The following is a 22,742-nucleotide window of genomic DNA, read 5'->3' as shown; positions in this document are numbered from 1 at the left end:
TGGCGTCACTGGCTTCTGACTCTATCCTCATTCCCAGAGCAACTCTCCAGTCAGTGGATACCTGCCAAAAGACCAGCATCCTTTGTGCTCATGCTATCATGAAAAGTCAGTCCTGTACCAGTACAAATACTGTCAGCCTAGAGCTACACTGCACATTTCTTGCTGTGTGTCCAGGATTTGGCAGACAAGGGGAAATTGGCATCCTACCTTGTAGGAAGTGATTTGGAAATGCTGTTGGATGGGTGATGGAGAAACAGGACTTGTTTTTCCCTAGGACTAACAGAGGACGCCATGGTACCAGACCCTGCCAGTTTGGTCTAAGGCTATCACTCAGGTTGATCCAGTTTCAGACATCTGAACGAATGCACAGCAATGGCGGGTGAAAGTCAATAATTTGGTTGGGCTGTCTCCCCATCTGCACCCCTGTGCCACCCGTTTCCATTTCCTATAATACTGACCTCCTTCATTCTAGGAAGAAAGCTAGGCAGAAAGATTCAGGCTGGGTGGAAGGCTGCCTAGTATTTGGCTGCTCTAGCCTTGGCTCCTTACACCTTGTGTAGAGAGGATTGTGATTCTGACTACCCCAAGCAGGCCTTAGACTGGTATTGGAGACTGGCCTTGACTGAAAGCTATCCCCGTTGATTTGACTGAAGTCTGTTGACAACTGTAACTGTAGCAAGTTTCCTAGCTTTGTGTCTGCACTGAATGTCAAGTCAAGTCTGCACAATATGACCCTGTTATCTTTGGCTGAGGGGGTGAGGCAAAAGCATAAAGGAAAGGTAATGTAGGGCAGGAGACTGTAAGCATCCCGATGAAGCTCAGAATGAGTGTGAAATATAGCAATGAGCAAAATGCTCTAAACTGGTATAGAGTAAAGATTCCTGCCCAATTAGAAACTAAGGTTGAAAATAGACAGATCAGATAAAGTGAGAGATTCAGTTAGACACACAACCACAGCAATGACTGTGGCTGCCTTGAAAAACATTGAACTTTGTTCAAAAGCTTTGAACTCATTCCAGGAGAAGTATTATGATGGAAGAAAGCAGGAGGACAATGAATGAGGCAAGGCTGCCCTGCACTTTATTGACCTCAATGTCATTTCAGGGGCTGAGAATGAGGAGAGAAGACAGCAGAGTGAAGTCACTGTCAGAGACCACCACTTAAGTCTAAGCATGCATTGCTAGAGATTGCTGTCGCTGTGAAGTGGCACGTGGGAAACTTTGAGGTTCTGAACCCAATATGAGAAAAGCTTCAATTACCTCAAGTTCTGTTGAAATATGAACCACCTCAGTCCTCTGCTCAGGTCTTGGGAATGTACCCTCTGGCAGTCGGAATGGGGCATTGCCAAAAATGGAGCCTGAAGAATCTAACTATTTTAGAGGACATTTGTTAATTATTTGTAAAGAAGCAATGATAACATACAAGGAAAGAGCAGGATAATGACCTTACAATTGGAAACTTCATTTTAGAAAACCATAAGATATAGGAACAAAATTTAATCATAGCTGATGTGTTTCTCAGCCCCATTCTCCCACAACACTTGATCCCCTTACTAATCAAGAACCTATCTATCTTAGTCATTTTAATTACAGCCCGAATTGCTTGCTTAGGGTGTGTATAATTTACATGAGTTTTTAAACCTGAACCTGAACAGGGAGTTGAACCCTGGACCGTCTGACTAAAAATCTGATGCTCTACTGCCTGAGCTATTAGAGCTCATGTTAATATTGCATGAACACATGAACATGGTGGGCAGAATGATCTCAGCTGTAATTTCTATTTAATAAAGTGATGCAAAGGTCTAAAAGTTAATCTCTGGTTTCCGTCTTAGATCAAAGGCTGCTTCACTTCCTCCAATTCCTGGATCTAAGAAGAGTAAGGAACACGTGAGTTGCTGTGTTAATGATGCTATAAATCTACTACTTTGTCATTTTACTGAAAGGTATTAAATGGGAATTGTAATCATGCACTGGGAGTAACTGCATGGTTGTTTTCCAATTTATTATTTCTGTCTCTTTAGTTGGATTTCCAAAGGCACAGGGTGACTGTGGCTGAACGGTCGAGTGGTTAACCTCAATGCAGTTCTGAAACTAGATATTAGCAATACATGGGAATGGTGGTAGTGAGTTATATTTCACTCTGTGGGATAAAAGCAAACTTGCATTGTTACATTGCCTCAACCATTTGCTGAGCAGAAGACTGGAGTGCAGTCACCATCTGAGGTTTCACCAGCTTGTGACATTTTAATTAAGTTGAATTAAGAGATTTACACAAGCATTTGATGGTCAGGACCTAAAACGGACGACTAATATCGAAATAATTCAGTGATTAGGGTATGATGCAAGAGGGCAGAGTGAGGTCAACAATTTATTTAGGCTGTATTGAATGGTAGACCAGGCCCAAAGAGCCCAATGCCTCACTCCAATTCTTAGTTCTTATTTTCTTATCTTAAAGTTTAGATGGCTGAAGATGAAATTACAACCTTGAAATAACTTTGCTGTTGGAGTCATTCTAAAATATTTGTTTCTGGGTAATGTTCCCATTATTCCCTAGACGATTTTGTTATGATCCTTGTGATAGTAATTCTTGACAAGTCAGATCCCAAACTAAAGCACGGCTTGATAGACCGTAAGTCTTTTTACTTTTAATGTGTGTTTACCATGATGGACAGTCAATGAATGTTTTTGCAAGTGGCTTTCACTATACTTTTAACAAAGGAGCGTTGGTTTTTCTTTCATGTGATATAAACTATATTACACAGCAGGAGAAAGTGAGGACTGCAGATGCTGGAGATCAGAGCTGAAAATGTGTTGCTGGAAAAGCGCAGCAGGTCAGGCAGCATCTAAGGAGCAGGAGAATCGATGTTTCGGACATGAGCCAAGCCCTTCCTGAAGAAGGGCTCATGCCTGAAACGTCAATTCTCCTGCTCCTTAGATGCTGCCTTACCTGCTGCACTTTTCCAGCAACACATTTTCAGCTATATTACACAGTACACAAACTATTCCAAATGGTCTTATTACAACTATCAAAAATACTTGGTAACCCTTTTACTCTCAACAATCGTACAGAAACTTAAACCTTGGTGCAATTTCAATGGTCTTCTGAAATTAAATGTTAAAATTCCATTTTAATTGACATGGCTGTAATCAGTCTTTTGTTTTTTGGCAAAATTCTATATTCACCAAATATTATTTAATGTAGGTCCTCAAACTTGCGTCTTCTAAAACTTTCTGCTTCTGGTATTTTTTGCTAAAGCAAATCAAGACTATTTTTTTAACCTCAACCCTGATTAATTGTAGTCTCCAAAGCAAAAGTATTTCTGCTGTTAAGGACCTCTTGTATCTGACTGAAACCTGCAAAATTGTCTCATCTTCTGGATAGTCCTGTCTTTCTATAATATTGGACTCCTATTGCTAGGAAACAGTAGTTTTTGTTTGTCTCTCTGCTCTCTTTTTCTCCAATGTATTGAACTATTCACTTCAAGGTTTTAAAACCTCAATTAAATGAATATAAACAAACACATTTGCAGACACCACTGTGAGCTCCAAAAGCAAATTAAAACTATATCTTCCCTCTCCTTAAACCATGATATTGGATTACCAATCAGACTTAAAATTGTACATTGTTCTGCTTTAGAGTTGACATTTTTAGATAATAACATTTCATGAATCCTTGTTGCATGCTGTGTATTGGTGTTACTGTTGTCTCTTTAAAATGTGTCACTTCCAAAGATTGGAGTTACTGTAGCCTTCATTAAAAGTGACATTCAAATCAAAGATAAATTTATAAATTCATTCTGATTGAGCTGAAATTACCTAAACAAATTTCAGTGTCAGTAAAAGGGCAGCATAATTTTAAGGCAAAAAGTAGGAGGTTGAGTGGAGATGGGAAAGTTTTTTTTTCACCCAGAGGATGGTGGGAATCTGAATGCCCCTCAACCTTTTAAAGAGTAATTGGAATGTTGTAACATTCAAGGCTATTGGCCAAGTGCTGGAAAATGGTACCGGTGGAGATTTAGAGTAGCTTTTTGTCAGTGTAGAGTCGATGGGCCAAAGAGTTGTACTGTATGTTTCTAAAAGCAAACCTGAACTTTACGTGGATGAAACAGTTCCTGGTTGCTTCTTTATGGTTTATTTAATCCCCTAAAAGCAATACTTACTTCGAAGACAGGTTGTTTTGTATTAAAGAATTTTACATCTCAGTAAGTGGTCTACTTGCATCATACCCAAGGAAACACAGTTTAAGTGTAGCAAAAATATTTGGTTTAAATTTAATTAACAGATGCAGCTTAAAGCTAATGCAGGATTGAGAATTGAACAATCCTGATTAAAAATATGTAACAGGACTAGAGTGGTCAAATTTGTAAGAGGGAGGCAGATTGAATCAACAATTGAACAGTAACACTTGAATAAAGCAACGGTACAGGAAATTACCATGAGCTATTTGGATTATAATTAATAAGAATGGAAGTACTTTAGTAAAAAATATGCCAGTACTAAACAGTATCAAGGAATGTGGACAAATATGTGAAAGAATTGCAAAGTGCTGGTTCCAGTTTTGACATTTTATAAAAACAATATAGAGGAACTAGAGAAGATGGAAATAAACTGACTGAGGATATATTTATTGGAAAAATATGAAATACAGGACTTTCCTTTTCTCCCCACCTTTGAAGGTCAAGCAGGAATGGGCAATAAATACTGGTCAGCCAGTGATGCCCACATCCCACAAAAATGAATAACTTTAGAAAAAAACTCCACACAAACCTTACCTACGCTTCTTCATCTAACCCATCAACATAACTATTTACTCTAAGGACTAATTGGACTTATTGGCCTGTTTTGTGTTGTATATTCTACATGATTTTATTTAATATGTCCTACTCCTTTGTTCAATGTACTTTCTCCAGCTTTTCGGGCAGTGCATTCTTGATTATAAAATCTCATTGCACAGAAAACACTTCATCTCATGACATCTTTTGATTGATTCATTCTGAGCATAAATCATTCCCCTGTTTACTGAGCTTCTTTATGGATGGAAATATTTTTCTATATTTACTTCATCAAAACCTATTTCCTATTTAAGCACCTCAATTAAATTTATCCTTGTTCTCTCTAGAGTAGAGAAAATTAATCATAGTTTGTCTTCTCTCTTTACGTTTAAGTTCAATGATTGTTATGAACTAAGAACAAGACCTCTAATTGATGTCACTTGAGCCTTGACAGAGAATCTTGTCATAAGGCCTTGATTTATATGTGAACATAATGGATTAATCAAGTAGTGACATTCATTGGACGTACAGTTGATTACAGTTAAAAGAAAATTGTTACAAAATAAAAACTAAAAGAACTGTGGATGCTGGAAATCAGAAACAAATAACAGAATTTTTTGGAAAGGCTCAGCAGGTCTGGCAGCGTCTGTGAAGTGAAATCAGAGTTAACGTTTCAGGTTCAGCAACCCTTCCTCAGACCAGCATCCGAAGTTCTTTTGCTTTTTATTCCGTATTTACCTGACCACTATATCTCTTCAAGTATGCTGACCTTGAAGAAGTTTTGTTTCTCTCTCTGACAAAGTCTGAGGGGAGGGGGAGGGGGAGGGGGGTGGGGGTCACTGAACCTGGAAAGTTAACTCTGATTTCTCTCCATAGATGCTGCCAGACCAGCTGAGGCTTTCCAGCAATCTCTGTTTTTGTTTCTGACATTGTTTCAACTTTAAACAAACGATTGATATGGCCAGAGCTTGAATATGATGTACAATTTTAGGATTCCTAGTTTTACAATGACATAATATTTTAGAATCTTACTAAGAAAGATTCCCAGAATTGTACTTCCTTTATGTGATAAGAGGTTCTCCAATAGGCATTTTCCAGAGTTTTGAAATATTTAGCAGAGGAAACTTATGTTAATGAGCAGCACAAGAAAATGCAAAACCTCAAGAATATGCAAGGAAAGTGCACAGTGGGGGACACAAGGAAACTTGAATCTTTGCTGCTTTAGGCTCTTCCTCTTTTTAACCTGTGAGACCCTCCTAAAACCACTCTGCCACTGCAAGGTGGTAGATGCTGAACAGCCCAGGAGTAGCTGGCTGACTGCCTCTTGTAAGGGTTTCCATTCCTGCTTATGCATGTGCACTACTTAGAATTCACCATTTACAAGAATAACGTGTAATGACTGGCAGTTGCTTCAAACTCCGATTTGTTCGTTTATTGATTTGTTCAAAAAACCCTCTCCAGTACTCAGCCTCCTGTGACTTGTCTGGAATTTTGCAGAAATTCCACAACTCAAAATAAAGACAAGGTTGACTAAAACCCACATGAATTGCCACCATAATTTGACTGCAGCTTAAAAATGACCTCAGTGCAAACTGCTCTACAATCTGACTGAAACATACAATTACATAAGCAACATGTGATTGCTGGTGTTGGTTGTGTGGGCCTGGATCTAGGGATGTCCAGTTTCCATTCTTCTCCCAACTGCAGTGACCATGATTCAATGTTGTCATCCTTTAATGGTGATTGTTAACACAAATACATTTCCTGTTGTCATCGTGTTCAAAAAGCACCCCTTTATACTAGCATATTTCATCAAGACAGGACTGAATGGACATAATGTTGTTCCATAACAGAAAACTATGCAATCCCCATTGATGGATGGATTCTTTCTTTACCATTTTTTAGTGATATCTCATATGGTCACTTAATGAGTTAAAGTTCAGTGGTGTCACCCATCTGCGAGGTTACACTTTACCCCTTCATGCCTGTATATCATAATTCTTTCATGTTATAATGAGGTCTAGCTATTCATATTCCACAGTTTGAAGTCCTGTCCATGGAGTTGGTGTGACCAGATTTTATGATCTTACATTTCTGGAAGGTCATATTCTTCACTCTTTATATTTGTTTCAGGTAGATACATGAATAACAGGGTGTAATTGAGACCCAGAGAAAAAAATAGACTAGGCCTCAAATTAATGCTACCAAGGAGAGCTTGACTTTTCATCTGCCTGAAACCAGCTCCTAGTTCAAATGTACCCTTGTGATAGAGTGGGTATGTCCTAGCAGAAGTAACCTTTTACAGCTCCAATTCAGTTCTTTCAAAACAGGATCTACATCAGTATTTGGGCGAGGATTAAATTGAAAAGGAGAAATAGTGTTTCTTCCAGGCAATATGAACTAAAATTATCACGTTTTTTGTTTGTTCTTCAGTCTTTCTGGAGCCTCAGCAAATGTTGGAGTTGTTTTCTACTGCTGCTCATGAAATAAACTATTTCCATTAATAAAATTCTTGTTCAAAAGTCTGAAACATGTCTCCTTTAAAATTGTTGTATCAGAAAAGGACACTCAATTCTGAAAATCTTTCTGAATTGAAGCATTTTAAGCTGGAGAGAGTAAAGAAAAGATTTACTAGCATGTTGCTGGGAATGGAGGGTTTGAGTTATAAGGAGAGGCTGGATAGGCTGCGACTTTTATCACTGGAGCATAGGAGGTTAAAGAGTGACCCTGTAGAGGTTTTATGATTTTATATGAGGTATAGATAAGGTGAATTGCAGTTGTTTTTTCCCTCGGATGGGGATTTCAAGGCTATGGGGCACATTTTTAAGGTAAGAGGAGAGAGATTTTAAAAAAGACATGAGAGACAAATTTTTTTATTTGTTTGGAATGAATTTCCCAAGGGAGTGGTGGATGCGAGTACAATTACAACGTTGAAAAGACATTTGGATGAATACATGAATAGGAAAGATTTGGAGAGATATAGGCCAAGAGCAGGTTGGTGGGACTAGTTTAGTTGGGGATTATGGTTGGCATGGTCTGGTTGGATCAAAAGGTCTATTTCCATGCAGTATGATTTTGTGCCATTTTGAAATTCAAGTTCCTAAAATTCCAAATTGGAATAATTGCAAATCTTGCTTTACTTCTTGCTATAATAATGCATGGAACATAATGGGCCAAGATTGAAAAATTATATATTTTCTAGAACTTTTTTTTAACTCAGGGTATCCATGGGAAAGTCTTAGATTAGTGTTGTGAGGATGGGAACTAGTCCAGAAATCCTGGGAAGTTTTGTGGTGGGCAAACTGCACCAACAACTTGTGCTGCAGGCAGTGGACCCTGCTGCTGTCTAATACTGGTTATGTTGGACATGGCCTATTATGGGGCCTGATGGACTAAATTGTAGGAGATGCTTTTATGTGTTGTATAGACTTTTCCAGTCAGCATTGAGTTAAAACGTGGAGCAGATTAATTAGCTCTGTGAGCCAGTGCCTACCATTCATTGTGATCATGATTAATTTGGGAACATTGGGAAATTTGTATCGTGACTGGGACCTTAACTTGCTGACGTGACCAATCTAATGTTTTGCACATGTTCTAGAAGGCCTGTTGAAGTGCCATATGACTGTCAGTACTGGGAGCCATATGTTCACTTTGGGGATTCTCTTGTCAACTGCATAAGTTTAGCTTAATGGCAGAGTATTATTTAAATGAATGGCTTGATCCTCAAAAGAGCCTGGGGTCCTTGTACATTGGTCATCGAAAGCAAGCGTGCAGATCCAACAAGCAGTTAGGAAGCCAAATGGTATGTCGGCCTTCATTACAAACGGGTTTTGAGCACAGGAGGAAGGAAGTCTTGCTGCAACTGCACAAAGCCTTGGTGAGACCACACCTGGAGAGTGTTGTGCGTAATTTTTGAAAGAAAAGATATAGCAAGGAAGTGTAGTGAAGGTTCACCCAGACTGATTTCTGCAATGGCAAGTTTGTCATATGTGGAGGGGATGAGACTACTGGGCCAAAGGAATCTCATTGAAACCTTTACAATTCTGGCAGGGCTGGAAAGATGGAATGCAGGGGTGGTTTCTTTCACTTCCTGGGGGTATCCTAGGGGTCATGGTCTCAGTATATACAGTAGGCAATTCTGAATTGAGATGAGTAGAATTTAATTGACTAAGGGTGGTGAACCTGTAGAATTCTCTATCACAGTGTGCTATGCAGACAACGTCAATGAATATGGTTTAATAAACAAATAGACTTCCAGAGGCTGAATGTGTCAAGGTGTATGGGGAGAGACTGTGACTATTGTGTTGAGATAGAGGGTCAGCCAAGGTCATGTTGAATGGCAGCACAGGCTCAGTGGGCCAAATGGCTTACATCTCCTACTCTCTGTGCCAATACTCGATGCTGGTCTGTTTCCATTCAGCATTCTGGCTGTTTTTGAGAGTACTAAAACAAACTGGTGTTTTGTGAATTACATTGTTTGTTCTAGTTCTCAGCTCCACGCTTCTGTCCACATCCCTCAATGTCCTGTGAGTATAGGCCATCTAGGCCACTCTGTCCCTGATGTGAGTTCTGGACCTACATTCGAGGGCTACTGCAATTCTGTAGATAGCCTGATTTCTCACCACTCCTCTCTGATCCTCACTGACAAACTGTTGTCCCACTCTGACTTTATTATGATGAGGGTATGAAGGCCAATATCGAGGATGACATGGACCTCTTTGTCTCTGGGTAGTGTGCACAGACCTTTTGATCAACTGTATTTGGAAATGCAAAATAACTTGGTTGGTATAATCTCTTGTGGCATTTATTAATTACATTAAAGTTATCAGCATTTTGCCATTAGAATTTATTGGCACCTGTTTATTCTGCAGATCTGTTAATCTGACATCATTTCCTTTTAATTTGTTGAACTTAATTAACAATAGTGTAATCTTTTGGACATAGCCAAGCTTCTGATGGATCCCATTTGAGTACTGAACTTCTCAAGGAGCCCAGAAACTGCAGAAAGGAATTATTATTTAATTGTGGCTGATAGCTGGAGTCCTTGTGACAAGCTAACAAGCAGATCTCATGGCTCCAGCAGTGTGAATCCTCAGTTACAAGACATCAATGTTTGTGTTACATGACGCTATTGCCCTCTGGTGTCCACTATTTGTTATGTGGGAAATGTCTTGATTTTCTGATAGGAGTCAAAATCAGCTGTGATCATTGCAACGTCATCTTAATCTGCGTGAGGTAACATCAAGCTGTGATGGTGCCTACCTTTGTCAGCTCTCCTGTTCCTGCTTCATTCCAGGGGTCAAATACAAGGGTGGCTGCTGGGCATAAGAGCTACCTCATCCAACCATGTGTGATAACTCTGTTACACAAACTCTGACTGGTGGATGGGTGAGGATCGTGGCTGTGAGAACTCCTCTCGGTTTTGAGGTTTTTTTTTAGCGCTCTAATGGGGCAGTGATTGTTCTTTTACAAGTTTTGCAGGTTTGCTAGTGCTACTTGGGAGGCTTTAAACAAATAAGGGGTAGCTGCTGTTGGGAACCGAAGCAATTGTGAGAAAAGACTGTGACTGCTAAACTAGATAATGAGTAGCAAGTCAAATAATTAAGGCAGTCAAGAGTTTGGTAGAGAACCAAGTAAGACTGATATTTTAAACTGCATTTACTTCGACGCAAGAGACCTAGGCCTGACAGATAATGCAGATGAACTTAGGACATGGTAGGGAATATGGGACTGGGATATCATAGCTATTACAGAAACATGGTTCAGGGATGGACAGGATCGGAAAAGTGCTAATATAATGCCCTTATTCAAAAAAGGAACTACGAAGCAAATTTGCTGTTGGGAAATTTAGAATCCATTATTGTGGAAGTAATAATGGGACATTTGGCAAGACAAACCACAATCCATCAGTCAGCATGAGTAGATTGTGTTTGATTAATTTTGCTACAGTTCTTCCAAGATGTAACAAGCAAAGTAAATAATGAGTGTCCTGTAAAAATAGTCTATCTGGATTTGCTAAAGTATTTGATAAAGTGCCATACAAAGTGTTGATATACAAATTAAGATCTCATGGGATTAGGGATAATTTGTTAGGTTGGATAGACGATTAGCTAACCAACAGAGTCTGGATAAATTGGTGTTTTGGCAAGGTGCAACAAGTGGAGTGCCATAGCGTTTGGATCTCCAGACCCAACTATTTACAATCGATATGAATGACTCGGATGCAGGGATGGCATGTAATATAGCGAAGTTTACAGGTGACTCTAAAATTGATAAGAAAGTAAGTTGCAATAAGGAAATAAGAAATTTAGAAATAGATGTGGACAGCTTAGGTGAAGGGGGCAAAATTTGGCAGATGGATTTAACATGGATTGATGTGAGGTTATCCATTTTGGTGGGAAGAATAGAAAGGCAATTATTATTATTATCTAAATGGAGAGAAACTTCAGTGCACTGGGATCTAGATGTCTTTGTACACGAATAACGATCAGTAAGCAGGTATAGCAGGAAATAGGGAAGGTGAATGGAATTTCAGCACTTAATGTTAAAGGATATTAAAGTGGGTGAAGTTGCAACTGTATAAGGCATTAGTGAGAGGGCACCTGGAATATTGTGTAGTGTTTTGGTCACCTTACTTGAGGAGGGATATTGTTGTATTGGAGGTAGTTCAGAGGAAGTTCACTAAATTGATTCGAGAGATGAGGGGTTTGTCTTATGAAGAGAGTTTGAGCAGTTTAGTTTTATATTCTTTAGAATTTAGAAGTATGATACATCTAATTGAAGTATATAAGATGCTTAAGAGGATTGACAAAGATGTACACTGAATGTTTCCTCTTCTGGGAAAGTCTACACTGAAAGGTCATAGATTTAGGATAAGGGTAGCAAATTTAAACCGAGTTGAGGAGAAGTTACTTCTCTCAAAGGTTTGAATGTGCTGGAACATTAAGTAAATTTAAGGAGGAGACAGATGGTTCGAGGGTTATGGGGAGTGGGCAGGCAAGTGGAATTAAGACCGAGATGTGATCAGACATAATTGTATTGACTGGCAGAGCAAGCTTGTGAGGTTGAATTGCTTACTCCTGCTTCTAGACCTTATGCTCTTATGTTGATTCTACTTGATTACCTTGACTTTTTTAAGTGCTGTGAGTTAACATCTTTATTAATCGCTTCTAGCAACTTCTCTACCTAAAAAAACGACTAGCCACTTTTCAGCCCAACCTGAATGTTGTTCAGTTGAAGCAGCATGTGGACATGAACTTTTACATTAGGAGGAGTTGTGATTGGAACAGATCCCCATTTTTTGACTTGATTTAGCAAGGAAGATGAATAATGAAGCTGCTGATGATGAGCCTATGTCACTCTCCTGAGGACCTCCTGCAACAATGATTTGAAGCTTAGATTATCAGCATTCAATAGGCACTGCCATCTTCCTTTGTGCTTCAAGCCAGAGAAGTGGAGAGCTTTCCTTGGGTGCCACTTGGACACACGTTTGTCTGGAATTTGCTTCTTTTGAACATGTTTGAATCAATGCTGTTATTGTGGTCAGCAGACAAATGTTCTAATTTAAAAAAGGAGGGTGGCAATAACCTAGTGATATTATTCACTATTAGCTTGCTCTCTCTCTCCATGGATGCTGCCTGACTCACTGTGATTTCCAGCATTTTGTTTTCAGTACAGATTCCAGCATCTTCAGTAATTTGTTCTTATCAATCTTCTGACTGCAGACTCGTCTTCCATGACAGTGTCAATAAAAGTGACCACTGCATAGTCCTTGTGGAGACAATTCCCACCTTCACATTGAGAATACTCTATTGTATTGTATTGTGTGGCACAATCACCAAGCTAAATGGCTCAGACTATGAACACATCCAGCAACTCAAGACTGGGCATCCATGAGATGATATGGGCCATCAACAGCAGCAGAATGTTACTCCACAATCTGTAACAATGTAGTCCAGCATATTGCCCACTCAACCATTACCATCAAGCCAGGGGGATCAATGAGGGTTCAATGGACAGTGCAGGAGGGCTTGCCAAGTGCAACACCAGGCTTACCTGAAACTGAGGTGTCAGCCTGGTGAAGCTACCAAAACAGGACTACTTGCATGCTAAACAGCATAAGCAGCAAGTGATAGACAGAGCTAAGCGATTCCACAATCAATGGATTGGATCTAAGCTCTTCAGTGCTGTCACATTCAATCATGAATGGTACTGAATAATCAAATAACTCAGTGGAGAAGGAGGCTCCACAAATATCCCCATTCACAATAATGGAAGAGCCCAAGGTTTCATTGCAAAAGAAAAGGTGCTGAAGTATTCACAGCAATCTTTAGCCACCAGTGCCATCTCGGCCTCCTCTACTTGTCTCCAGCATCACTGGTGCCAGTCTTCAGCCAATTTGATTCACTCCATGAGATGTCAAGAAACAACTGGAGAACGGATACTGGAGAACGGCAATGGGTCCTGGCAATATTCCAGTAGCAGTAGTGAAGACCTGTGCTCCAGAACTTGCCACTCCCCTAGCCAAGCTCTTCCAGTCCAGTTACAACACCGGCATCTACCTGACAATGTGAAATTTGCCCAGGAAAATTACACAGAAAGCAGAACAAATCCAATCCAGCCAATTACCATCCCACCAATCTACTCTTGATCATCAGCAAAGTGACGGGCAGTGTTATCAACAGTGCAATCAAGCAGAACTGCTCAGCAATAACCTGCCCAGTGTTGCCCAGTTTGGGTTCCACCAGGGTCACTGAACTGCTGAACTCATCACAGCTTTATTTCAAACATGGACAAACAAGCTGAATTCCAGAGGTGAGGTGAGACTGACAGTACTTGAATGCATCCTTGATGTCAAGGTGTGAGTGTGGTATCAAGGAGCCTTAGCAAAACTGGAGTCAATGGGAATCAGGAAGTGAATGGTCTGCTAGTTGGAGTCAAAGCTGGCATATCGGAAGTTGGTTGTGGTTGTTGGAGGTAAGTTATCTCAGCTTCAGGACATCTCTGCAAGAGTTCCTCAGGGTAGTATCGTAGGTCCAACCATCTTCAGCTATTTCATCAATGACATCCCCTCCTTCATAAGGTCAGAAGTGGAGACGTTCACTGATGATTGCACATTGTTCAACATCATTCGCAACTCCTCAGATACTGAAACGGTCCATATTCGAATGTGACAGAATCTGGACAATATCCAGGCTTGAGCTGGCGAGTAACATTCGTGCCACACAAATGTCAGGCTATAACCATCACTAATAAGAGACAATTTAACCACCACTCCTCAAAATAAATGTTGTTATGATCACTGAATCTTCCACTATCAACATCGTGGGGGGTTACCATTGACCAGAAACTCAACTAGACTCTCCACATAAACACTGTAGCTACAAGAAAAAAATCAGAGGCTCGGAATACTGTGGGGAGTAACTCACCTCCTGACTCCCCAAAGCCTGTCCACCATCTACAAGGCACAAATCAGGAATGTGATGGAATACTCCCCACTTGCCTGGATACGTACAACTCCAACAGCACTCAAGAAGCTTGATGCCATCAGGAAAAAAGCAGTCTTTTTGATTGGCACAACATCCACTGTCTCCACTACCGATGCTCAGTAGTAGCAGCAATGTGCATGATCTACAAGACACACTGCAGAAATTCACAGAAATTAGACAGGACCTACCAAAGCCATGACCACTTATATTTATTGTCCTTGTCCCTCTCAATAGATGGGAACACCAACACCTTTATGTTCGCCTCCAAGCCACTCATCATACTTCAAAGTATATTGCTGTTCCTTTACTGTCACTGGGGCAAAGTCCTGAATTTCCCTTCCTTATGGCATTGTGGGACAACCCACAGCAAGTGGATTGCAGCGGTTCAAGCAAGCAGCTCACCACCACCTTCTCAAAGGCAACTAGGGGTGCCCACATCCTACAAATGAATAATAAAAGAAAATTAAGCAATGGTGACCATGTTATTGTCGAGTGGTATTTTGTAGCACTATTGATGTCATTTGCAATAATTTGCTGATGATTGAGAGTAAACTGGAGTAGTAATTCGCTAGGTTAACTTGGAATTGCAGAAGTGAAGTGAGGCACTGCCCTTGATAACAAGGCAACATTTGATCGATTGTGACATCAAGGCATGCAAGCAAATTTACCATAGTCAGCAGTGGTAGGTGCCTCCTACCTCTGCCATCCTTCAGATGAGATTTTAAACCAAGGTTTGGTCATCATTCTTGCAAACACAGTAATGATCTGTTCATCCCATTCTAAAGTTGAGAAGCTGAGATATCAATGGTGTCCTAGCCAATAATTACCAATCAACAACCATCATTAAAAATTCTGTTACTTATCTCATTTTTGGTCATGGAATTCTGCATGCAAATTGTCTACTGCATTTGCTACATTAGAAATGTAATTCATCGGCTGCAAAGGACTTTGGCATGTCCTGAGGTTTTGAAGAACACTATATAAGGTTTTTGCTTTATTTAATTGCAAAGACATCCTCCAAGTTGTTTGCCAGGTCTCTAAAATTCTTATCTTCTAACAATAATACACTTCCTTCTTAGTGCACTCAGTCAAAAACCATTTGTATGAACCCCTTCTTTACATTTGACTGTCAAATTCTAATTAAATGCTGATTTAGTTAAATGAACACATTTAACTAGGGATTCAGGCTCACTTGTCATGTTTGAGCTTTCTGAAACAAAGCCAAGGTACAGAGTTAGTATTGAATGACAGAGCTGGAACTGACTTATGAAAGAAATCCAGAAATATCAAAGTAAAAAATTCACTCGTTAATCAAGATATCCACAGGATTTCTGCTATAGCTCTGATTAACTCTTAACATACTTGTCTATTCCTCCAGATCCAGCATCAAGATACTCATGTTTGAAGAATCCAATTTCCTATGTTTTGTTGACATGAACCAATGGACAACACTGACTCTGTAATGATCCCACTTCACTTGTCGGTCTGCCAGTCCACACCAGTCTTAAACTGCTCCATTTTAGACATCAGCAATTTCTATCCACAGCTTGCATTAGTGCAAATCCCCACCACCACACAACCATCAGCAAACCCCTTCCCCCAAGTGAGGGAGTTTGGTTTACATCCTGTAGCAGCATGTGGAACAGCATCACTGCAAATTGATTTGGGGTTGGCCTTGGGACGCATGGGAAAAAGCCTCAAAGAAATAAAGATGAGAATGGTAATCTGACCCCAGACATGAAAGGATGGGGCTAGCAGGTGGAATTGAATGCTAATAATTACAAGAGAAAAACAAAATAGCATTTTTAAATTATAGGAGCCAGATGGTAGTTGCAGCTGAGGATAATATGCCAGCCTTAATATGGTGAACAAACTTCTCCAGATAAAAGGGACGGTCAAGGATACACTGGTTGAGTCCTAAATGGCATAGCTGCTAGACTGAGTCTGTGACAGGTGTGTCAAGGCATCACTGTGACAACCATTGACTCCATTCATGAGATTTGAGAAGACTTTCAAAAGTGTAAGCACAATCTGCCATGATTTCACTATGATGTATGAGGGAACATGTTGCTAATTTATCACAATTCTCAACTGAACAAGGGGAAGGATCCTGAACCCAATCCCTAATCTATTTTCAACATGAAGGTCTGCTTTTAACTGTAAGCATATCCTTTAAATTTAGAAGTTTTGAGAGCAGAGTCAGATTTCCCAAAATAGTTGGTCATATTTATTGTTTTTCTAGGGCTGGCATGCATGAAGCCTTGAAGTGTGGGTCAATAAAACTGCACAGGACAAAAAAAAAGTTATATGTAGAATTGGATTTTCTGACCAGGCTTTAGCACAAAAGATTTACTGCATAGTTAAACATGTGAAAATGATAAAAGGGAAAAGAGCTAATGTTCCACCAAGCCTGTCCCAGGCAGTTGTGATTCCTTATGAATCATACACTCTGCGCCTCACCCAGAGACTAGTAATCTCTGGATAAGACAAACAGAATTTTAAAGGATGGAATGATTTCCAATGTTTGTAATGAAATAAGACCTTTTATTTACATTAATGAGGAGACCTGTGAATATTCAAGTTTTCATGGGGACACTGTGTTCTCTGGATAAAGGGCACATTCAAATAAAGCGTTTCATTATTTAAAAAAAACATTACATACAGGCTCCACAAGAACTGATGCAAGAAAGAATGTTTCCTGTTACATGGTGCACTTCAGCAATCACAGTATGTGTTACTTAACTTGCTGCATTTATTGACTTAAGCCAACTCAGCAGGCACCCAGTCAAGCAATCCATCACTATTTTCTGCTGAATTTCTGGGCTGAACAGATTTATAGGCATTTAGATCTTTTGATCTGAAATACATTTTGCCAAAAGTAACCTAATGCTCATTGTAAGAGTCTTTTAAACAAGTTCAAAACAGAACCTCCTTTTAGTGCAGAAACCTAAAAATCAGTGCCACCAGCTAAATGTAAGGAATTTGAAAATAAAATTCGATTGCATACTAAAAGGAACTCTGTCAGAATTTTTAAACCTAAACTTCTTTTAAAATTTTCAAGTTAGGGTGAGATTTTCCACTTCTGCATTCATAGCATGGAGCACACATTGCAAACCTCTGCCTTTCTGACCGAGATTTTCTGTTCTTAATAGACTATTTTCCAGTCAACATTCCCAGCCTGCAAGCACAAGTGTAAAGATCCAGCCCAAATACAACCAAACAGAATCTGCTCTCTTCAAATTCAAAATGGCAAGCTTAATAAAAGATGTCCTTTCTACTCCTTTCTCTGTCATTATTAATCTTTCTTTGATTGAGATGAAGAACTTGTATTCATTTAGCATCTTCTAGTGCTTTGGGATGTCCCAGAAGCGCTTCACAGCCAATGCGGTTCTTTTGAAGTGCAGTCAAGCTTATATCTAAAGGATTGCCACATATTTAATTTGTGTATTAAGCACTTTGATTGCATTCCAAACATAACAAAAGTCCTTCTATATGAGTGGTTTATTATGACTATGTACATTCTTTCATGACATTCAAGAAATTCATCCTGATTTGTTTTTAGGAGTTATTGCAAGATCAATGGTACAAATGTTTCAACATAACAATTTTTCTCCAATGTTAACATCAAACCTAAAACCATTTTCACACTGGGGTTTAGGTTTTAGACAGGAAATACAGATATCCCACATTTTACTGCATTTTTAGTGCCACAGTTTAAACTTCAGGTTTGTGTTAACATAATTTTTTGATAGGAGAGATTTTATTCCACATTTTGTGACTTTTGTTTATTGGCAGGAACAGGGTCCAGAAATTAGCCCAATTGATAGGCTTAACCTCCAGTCAGCTGGGGAGCATTCCAGTGTAGGGCACAGATGGGCACTTGTACAGAGAACACAGGGTTGGGGGGGGGTGACCTATGGAATGATTAATCTCAGAAAAGGAGTTATCTTTAACAATAAGAGCACTTCCTCTTTGACCTCAAGATGGGCTCTAAAGCAATTGTATTTTTATTGGCACATTGGCACTGCTGGCTGGTCCATCATTTATTTGGCAAAAGTGACTGCAGATGCTGGAAACCAGAGTTTAGGTTAGAGTGGAGCTGGAAAAGCAAAGCAGGTCAGGTCCAACATTTATTGCTTATTCCTAGTTACCATTGGGAAGGTGCTGGTGAGCTGTTCAGCTGCCTTCTTGAACTGCAGCTGTACATGTGGTATGGGTGTATCCACAATGCCATTAGGAAGTGAGTTCCAGGATTTTCACCAAGCCATGGTGAAGGAGCAACTGTGTATATTTCCTAGTCTGGGTGATCAGGAGCTTGGAGGAATACTCACGGCTGGTGGTGTTCCCATGTATCTGCTATCCATATCCCTCTAATGGAAGTGATCATAGCTTTAGGAGATGCTATTGAAGGATGCTTGGTGAATTTCTGCAGTGCATCTAGTCGGGTACACTCTGCTGCTACTGAGTATCAGAGGTGGAGGGACTGGATATCTGTAGATGTAGTGCCAATCAAATGGGTTCCATTGTCCTCAATGATGTCAAGCTTCTTGAGTGTTGCTGGAGCTGTACACGTAAAGGGAAATAGGGAGTATTCAATCTAATTCCTGAGTTGTGCCTTATAGAGAGTGGACAGGCTTTGGAGAGTCAGGAGGTGAGTAACTTGCCACAGATTCCTTGCCCCTGACCTGCTCTTGTAGGCACAGTACTGATATGACTAGTCCAGATTAGTAGCCTCAGGCTGTTAATAGTGGAGGATTCAGTGATGTTGATGCCATTAAAGGTCAAGGGGTGATAATTAGATTCTCTTTTGTTGGAGATGGTCATTGCCTGACATTTGTGTAGCACAATTATCACTTGCCACTTGTCAGCCCAAGCTAGGATTTGTCTATGTCTTGCTGCATTTGACATGGACCTCTTCAATTTCTGAGGAGTTATGAATGGTGCTGGACATTGTCTAATTAACAATGAACAACACATTTCTGACCTTAGGACGGAGGGAAGGTAATTGTTGAAGCAGCTGCAGATGTTTGGGCTAACACCCCTACCCTGAGCAGCTCCTGCAGTGCTATCCTGAAGCTGAGATGACTGACCTCCAAAAACCACAACCATCTTACCTTCTGCCAGGTCTGACTCCAACTATTGGTGAGTTATCCCACTGACTCCATTGACTCCAATTTTGCTAGTGCTTCGAATAAGTATTAGATTAGATTACTTACAGTATGGAAACAGACCCTTCGGCCCAACATGTCCACACCGACCCACCGAAGCACAATCTACCCAGACCCACTCCCCTACATTTACCCCTTCACTTAACACTACGGGCAATTTAGCATGGCCAACTTACCTAACCTGCACATTTTTGGACTGTGGGAGGAAACCGGAGCACCTGGAGGAAACCCAAGCAGACGCTGGGAGAATGTGCAAACTCCACACTGACAGTCACCTGAGGCGGGAATTGAACCCTGGTCTCTGGCGCTGTGAGGCAGCAGTGCTAACCACTGTGCCACCCCACAGTCCAAAAATATGCAGGTTAGGTGAATTGGCCGTGCTAAATTGCCTGTAGTGTTAAGTGAAGGTGTAAATGTAGGGGAATGGTTCTGGGTGGATTACGCTTCGGTGGGTCAGTGTGGACTTGTTGGGGCCTTGATGACAAGAGCAATCACTCACACCTCAGCTCTGGGTTCAGCTGTTTTGTCCGTGTTTGAAGTAAGGCTGTAAGGCACCATCTTTCATAGAATTGGACCAAATGAGAGTTGCTCTTTCCCCAGAGGTAAAGCAGTCATTCGATAACTTTCGTACAAATGATCAGACACCTGGTTGAGATCCCTGCTGCAGCTTTGGTTTGCTAGTGCTTGCTGCCCCAGGCAGCAGCAACAAGAGTAAATAAGAAAGAGATAAGCAGTTCACACAGAATTCCCAACCTCTGCGCACCTGCCTATTTTGCCCTGCCTGTGACAACCAGATTCGTAATGACCCCAGTCCACTTACATTGGTCCAAATCTGTCCCAGCTTCCCAATGTCGTCTCATCCTGTGGCAGTGTATTAGTTGTGATGTGACTGGGGCTAATCAAACTTCCCCATTTGTGAGCATGGGTTATAACACAATTTAGGTGGTGGCATTAAGGGGATTGCATAGGTGTGTGGAAGGGGTGGCTTACAAGGGAGTAATTTACAAGGGTTGATTGGCTTATTATCAGTTTGCAAAGCTATAAAATACTATGATGGTAATATAAAAATATTATGTTATATTAGTTATGCACGCATACACATGTAAAATGAGCATGCTTATACTACATGGAAAAAAGGATCTTGATTTATTGTATGATTACTCTAGCAGTTCAAAAATCCAATCTTAATCTTTTGTGAGCACTAGAAACTAGTTGCTGTCATCCTAATGGATCGTCCAGCCGCTGTCTTATTAGGAAGAGATAACTAAGTGGTGGTTTAACCTAAGGGTCACCATAAGGACATTGATCAGGCCACTTTTGGAATATTGTGTACAATTCTAGTCTCCTTCCTATTGGAAAGATGTTGTGAAACTTGAAAGGGTTCAGAAAAGATTTACAAGGATGTTGCCAGGGCTGGAGGATTTGAGCTATAGGGAGAGGCTGAACAGGCTGGGGCTGTTTTCCCACAGCATTGGAGGCTGAGGGGTAATCTTATAGTGGTTTACAAAATAATGAGGGGCATGGATAGGGTAAATAGACAAGGTCCTTTCCCTGGAGTGAGGGAGTCCAGAACTAGAGAGCATAGGTTGAGAGAGAGAGAGGAAAAATTTAGAAGGGACCTAAAGGGCAATTTTTTCACGCATAGGGTAGTGCATATATGGACGAGCTGCTACAGGAAGTGGTGGAGGCTGGTACAATTACAACATTTAAAAGGCATGGATGGGTATACAAATAGGAAGGGTTTAGAGAGATATGGGCCAAGGGCTGGCAAATGGGACTAGATTAGGTTAGGATATATGGTCAACATGGAGGAGTTGGATCGAAGAGTTTGTTTCTGTGCTAAATATCTCTATGACTCTATGACTTCAGACAAGGGGAGAGATTGAGAAGGAGAGAGCCTAATGGTAACCTCAGTTGGCATGGAAATTGAGCCCACACTGTTTCTATTACTCTGCATCACAAACCAACTGTTCATCCAACCTAGCTAACCAACCTCCAACTGGGAACTAGCGAGATGATGTATTTCAGTCAAAAATGTAATGTTTTCAGTGCAGGATCCTGAACAATTAAGTCATAACTTTCAGGGTTTTGTAGTCACATTTCCATGTGACTACAGGATATTCCATCATTCCTTAATTGGCTTTCTCTGAGCCCAGGAGCCGTTAACTAAACTGTGATGAACTTTGTCTGAATAATAAAGAAATTAAAATTACGTGTGATTTCTGTCATTGATATAGGTGCTGTGGTGGGATGACTTATAAAACTTTTCACTGTATTTGTCACTGTGGGAATTCAAATTGGCTTATGATGATGAAAAACTAGCCTGACCAGTGCTGGTTTGTTGGGAAATCTATTTTATCAATAATCTTAGAAGTCACACAACACCAGATTATAGTCCAACAGGTTTATTTGAAATCACAAGCTTTCAGAGTGCTATTCCTTCGTCAGGTGAAGCCAAGGGTGCTTTGAAAGCTTGTGATTTCAAATACACCTGTTGGACTATAGTCTGGTGTTGTGTGATTTCTGACTTTGTCCACCCAAGTCGAATACCAGCACCTTCACATTTTAGCAATAATCTCATAACCTCCCTGTTTAAAATGGGAATGTGATTGAAAATGGGGATTTATTTCTTCACATGTAAAGTAGCAGGTGTGAAAATAAAGCCAGCTTGCCTTTGTTTTTTGGTCATATTCAGGTAAGATTCAAAGCAGAAAACCAACCTTCTGTATAGATCAGGAAAAGTGGTTGTTTAACAAATCAGTTAAGATTTTGATTTGCAATGTGAGTTGCACAGAAAAGCTGTTAAAAGGCTGGATATATGTCATCTTCAATGAAGAGGCTTCATGTGATTGAAGCAAATTAACATTCGGAAATACTCAGCCCTTGAAGAAAAAATCAATGCCTGAGTCGCTCCTATTTCTGGTGTGAATGAGTCATAGACAAACTGAAATACAATTATTAAAGTGAAATAGATCTTCACTAAACATCCAGAGATCATGCGCTCAAATTCCATCACAGCAATTTGACAATCTTAGTTTAATGTGATCTTGTTGTATAAACTTGTTATACAAAGCTGACACTAATAGAAGTAAAAACAATGACTGCAGATGCTGGAAACCAGATTCTGGATCAGTGGTGCTGGAAGAGCACAGCAATTCAGGCAGCATCCGACGAGCAGCAAAATCGACGTTTCGGGCAAAAGCCCTTCATTCGGAATAAGAGTTTTTTTTCCTGATGAAGGGCTTTTGCCTGAAACGTCGATTTTGCTGCTCGTCGGATGCTGCCTGAATTGCTGTGCTCTTCCAGCACCACTGA

At 40.3% G+C, this 22,742-nt stretch overlaps 1 protein-coding gene across 2 annotated transcripts in view; it reads left to right on the top strand.

Moving 5' to 3' along the window:
- LOC122564386 (doublecortin domain-containing protein 2-like) overlaps positions 1 to 22,742 on the top strand; it is a 218,204-nt gene that overhangs the window by 84,202 nt on the left and 111,260 nt on the right. For both annotated transcript variants that reach the window (XM_043719167.1, XM_043719166.1), the window contains exon 6: positions 1,832 to 1,886. In XM_043719167.1, coding sequence (XP_043575102.1) covers positions 1,832 to 1,886 — 55 coding nt within the window. The remainder of the gene's footprint in view (positions 1 to 1,831; positions 1,887 to 22,742) is intronic.

The sequence above is a fragment of the Chiloscyllium plagiosum genome, chromosome 29, assembly GCF_004010195.1.
Source record: "Chiloscyllium plagiosum isolate BGI_BamShark_2017 chromosome 29, ASM401019v2, whole genome shotgun sequence".
NCBI classification, from domain to species: domain Eukaryota; kingdom Metazoa; phylum Chordata; class Chondrichthyes; order Orectolobiformes; family Hemiscylliidae; genus Chiloscyllium; species Chiloscyllium plagiosum.
This window is presented reverse-complemented; position numbering and strand designations above follow the sequence as displayed.